The following is a 4,174-nucleotide window of genomic DNA, read 5'->3' as shown; positions in this document are numbered from 1 at the left end:
AGAGGGGGAGCCGGGAGGAGCGAGGGGGAGCGGGGGGGAGCGAGGGGGAGTGGTGGGGAGCGGTGGGGAGTTGGGGGGAGCGCGGGGGAGAGGGAGCGGCGGGGAGCGGGGGGGAGCGAGGGGGAGCGGCAGATGCAGCTTCGCTCGCTTGCCCGCTGCTCACCTCCTACCGTGTGGCCCGGTTCCTAACAGGCAGTGGACCAGTACCAGTCCATGGCCCGGGGGGCTGGGGACCCCTGGTTTAGATGATGTGCATATCTTAATTAATGTTTGTTTCTGAACTGATGCCAGAAATCCATGTGATGTCACAGAATAACCGAGTGCCCAGGATGAATTGTTTTTTGTTTTGTGGGGTTTTTTAGAATTTTTTCTTACTAGCTTAAGAACTCTTTATCTCGATAAGATTTTCTTAAAAGCATCCTTGAAATTGAAAAGCTCAGTTATGGTTACTTTTATTTACAGTCTGCATTCCAACACAGACTCACCCTTTTATTCTTGGTTCCAGGCCCAAAATGCCATCAGTTAGCACATTGCTAACTCCTTATCATGTGAAAGTGCAGAGAAATAAAAAACATGGCTAAGTTAGAAGCATTTTTATTCTGGTGTATTTTATATGATTGTCAGAGATAACAAGATGGATTTTAGGATCGAGGCAGGATAATGACATGGTATTCAAACAATTCGGTTAAATATTGATATTTCTGCTGAAACGTGTAGTTCTTGGTACAGTAGTTTATAAGAGAGAAAATTGACTTCAATTTAGATATTAATTAAAAACTTCCTACATAAGTTTTCTCTAAAACAAGTTTTATATATTGCTGTAAATATATAGCATTCGTTTTATAGATTCCTGGTTTTTGTTTTGTTTTGTTTTTTTGTTTTTATTTTGCTGTACGCGGGCCTCTCACTGTCGTGGCCTCTCCCGTGTAGTTCTTCGTACAGTAGTTTATAAGAGAGAAAATTGACTTCAATTTAGATATTAATTAAAAACTTCCTACATAAGTTTTCTCTAAAACAAGTTTTATATATTGCTGTAAATATTTTATATAGCATTCGTTTTATAGATTCCTGGTTTTTGTTTTGTTTTGTTTTTTTGTTTTTATTTTGCTGCCCCTGAATCGGCATGTGGACTCTCAACCCCTGCGCCACCAGGGAAGCCCAGATTCCTGGTTTTTTAAAAAACGAATGTTTTAACTCAACATGAGAAGAAGTTCACATATTCCCATTTCTATTACACTTAGAAATTTAAAACATACTTTTTTCCTGGAAAAGCTCTGCAAGGGAAAGATTTCTTTTCTCTCTGTGCCAAGAACAATGCCTTTCACAGAGTAGGTGCTCAATAAATTTATTTACGAATGAAACAAATGCTGTAGTTGAATGAAATTCACGTTAGCTATTTATAATGTATAGGACAGATACGTGGAGAAGATGTTAGCTGTGCCTTTTCTGTTCCCCTCAGCAAAAATCTCTTATCTGAAAATGAGAAGTTCATCACATCAACCCTTATGCTACTGTTAGCTATCGCTTCTGTAGGCTAAGAAGTTTGGCTGTGCTCACTCCTACCTATAAAAATAAGTATGACAGGAGAGTGTTAACTTACAAAGGGTTAGGTCGTCTTTGTTTACGTGGAAGGCTCTCCTCGAGATGTGGCTTACCCATTCACTTTGTAGGAGGGCTTCCTTAGGGTCAGCTGTGTAGGACCCAGCACCTTCAGAGCAGGTATTTTTAAGACAAAAAGAAAGAAAAGAAAGAGAAATCTGATATCCACCTGCCGGGCTTCTGTTATCATTCATATCATTTCACTGTAATAAAAGCCACTCAGCCTCCTAAAACTGGATGTTGACCCAGAAAGAGAGCGCTGCCAGCTGTGTGAGGGCCTCAGCATTGGCAGCTGTGCGGAGGAGGTGCCGACCACAGAGCGAGCAGATTTCGTCTGAGGGCACAGGTGCCTGTGTTTCGGAAGATGGTTGGAATTCCAGTGGCAAAGCACGGTGGAGGCAGGGAAGTGGGGTCAGTGCAGTCCTTGCCTCTGTCAAAGTTATCACTGGTCCCGTGGGCCACTGGATTACTTGGATAAAATTCAGACCCGGGGGATGTGACGAGTCAGAGTGCAGCGGGACCGCTGTGCTGTGTACCCATTTAGAAAAGCCGTGCCCAAGGAGGTCAGCTCGGTGCTCTTGGACCCCCTAGAGGGGTGGGATGGGGAGGGTGGAGGGAGACGCAAGACGGAGGGGCTGTGGGGATGTATGGATACGAATAGCTGATTCGCTTTGTTATACAGCAGCAACTAACACACCATTGTAAAGCAATTAGACTCCAATAAAGATGTTGAAAAAAAAAAAAAGAAAAGCTGTGCTCCCTCTCTCCAAGCACAGTTCCTACTCTGCCAGCTGTCCTGTCTTGCATAACCATGTTTCGGAATCGACCGTTGCCATGGTTTCAGTTCAGACCAAAGAGACAAGAGTAAAGCTCCAAAGTGATCAAATGCCACTGACTCCTGATCATGTTAAGCCATAGTGTAAGTTATCCGGAAACCACTTCTAGTAGGTTGTGTGAAGTGCTTTTGAATTTATGCCTGATACAGGTATCTTTAATAGTATAGGAATTTATGCTTCAGGATAATCCAACCACGCTGTGAAGGTCTGACTGAAGAGGCTATACTTGACAGCTCAGTTCCCCCCATCCCTGGCCCCTCAGGGGCAGGGGCCACAGGGTGGTACCCACCAGGATCTCTGGACTAGGCAGTTCCTGTCAGTCACTTCCTGTCATCCTCCTGACCTTGGGAACTGGCTGTCGTTCACCCCATTTCACAGATAAGGCATCAAGAGAAAAAGGAACTTCCCTAGAGCTATGGAGGCCAAGGCAGGAGCTGAGCGCGAGGTGGCCTAACTCCAGACAAAGTGCAGGCTCTTTCCACGACAAAAGACTACCTCTCCAACCTCAGGGAATCCCCAGGAGAGATTAAGGTTTCTAGTAGGCAGTAATTTTGCTTCCACTCACTCATTCATTCCTGAAACAGCTAGGGAATGCCAGCTACATGTCCAGCCCTGAAAAAGAAACTGGGGTTACAGAGACGCTCCAACATCATCCCTGGCCCAGGAGAGCTCTCGGGTGTGAGGGAGAGGCGTGAAGACAGATCACCAGAGGCAGGTGGAAAAGTGCTAATAACAGAACAGGAGGGTACAGAGGAGGGGCCGCTGGCTGCCTGGGGCAGGAGGGGATGAGGGGCAGGGCTGGGGGTGGGGGGGCAGAAGAATTCAGGAGCAGAAGTGACCTTGAACCCAACAGTGGACGGTGAATAGGCGGTAGTTAGCCAAGCATTCCCAAGCAGACGATGGCAGGTGGCCTGTGTCACAGGGCCGCAGAGTAGGAAGGATGCGAGGTGGAAGAGAGGAGGTGAACCGCCCAGGTGGGCCAGGGCCAGGTCCAAACAGCTCAGCAGTGCGGGGTTTGAGCTCGGTTCTGTAGCCTCTGATGGAGTGCCAGTGGGGTGCGGGGTTTGAACTCGGTTCTGTAGCCTCTGATGGAGCGCCAGTGGGGATGGGATGTGATCAAATACAAAACCACAGCATTAGCATTCAACAGATCCTCCGCATTGTATCTAGAGAGTTGTCTGAATTTAAATACAATCCGACCAGACACTGTGTGTCTGCACAGTGGCGCCCTGTAAGCCACCTTCACCTCTTCTCACACGAGGTCTCTTTTCTAGGTTAACTTTCTGCAAAAGAGGGCATGCATCCTTCAAGAGGAGCTGATGACCTACCAGTGCAGAAGGTACAGTCGTGGCCAGAATGTCTCCCGAGTAGTTTGCACTGTCTGCAACTGTGGGTCTCCTGGTTGGGTGTTAAAATCTTCATTAAAAATGCGTTGGGGCTTCCCTGGTGGCGCAGAGGTTGAGAATCTGCCCGCCAGTACAGGGGACACGGGTTCGAGCCCTGACCTGGGAAGATCCCACATGCCGCGGAGCAACTAGGCCCGTGCGCCACAGCTACTGAGCCTGCGCGTCCGGAGCCTGCGCTCCGCAACAAGAGAGGCCGCGACAGTGAGAGGCCCGCGCACCGCGATGAAGAGCGGCCCCCGCTCGCCGCAACTAGAGAAAGCCCTCGCGCAGCAACGAAGACCCGACACAGCCAAAAATAAATAAATAAATAAATAAATAAATGTTTAAAAAATG

The 4,174-nt window shown here is 47.6% G+C and overlaps 1 protein-coding gene across 14 annotated transcripts in view; it reads left to right on the top strand.

Moving 5' to 3' along the window:
* The window catches only part of CEP112 (centrosomal protein 112), a 415,833-nt gene extending 411,713 nt beyond the window's left edge, over positions 1-4,120 (top strand). For all 14 annotated transcript variants that reach the window (XM_055090371.1, XM_055090379.1, XM_028498151.2 and 11 more), the window contains one exon: positions 3,710-4,120. In XM_055090371.1, coding sequence (XP_054946346.1) covers positions 3,710-3,973 — 264 coding nt within the window. In that variant the 3' untranslated portion in view covers positions 3,974-4,120. The remainder of the gene's footprint in view (positions 1-3,709) is intronic.
* Positions 4,121-4,174: the final 54 nt, after the last annotated feature.

This window comes from Physeter macrocephalus, chromosome 14 (genome assembly GCF_002837175.3).
Source record: "Physeter macrocephalus isolate SW-GA chromosome 14, ASM283717v5, whole genome shotgun sequence".
Classification (NCBI taxonomy): domain Eukaryota; kingdom Metazoa; phylum Chordata; class Mammalia; order Artiodactyla; family Physeteridae; genus Physeter; species Physeter macrocephalus.
The sequence above is the reverse complement of the archived record's forward strand: the minus strand, read 5'-3'. Positions and strand labels throughout refer to the sequence as shown.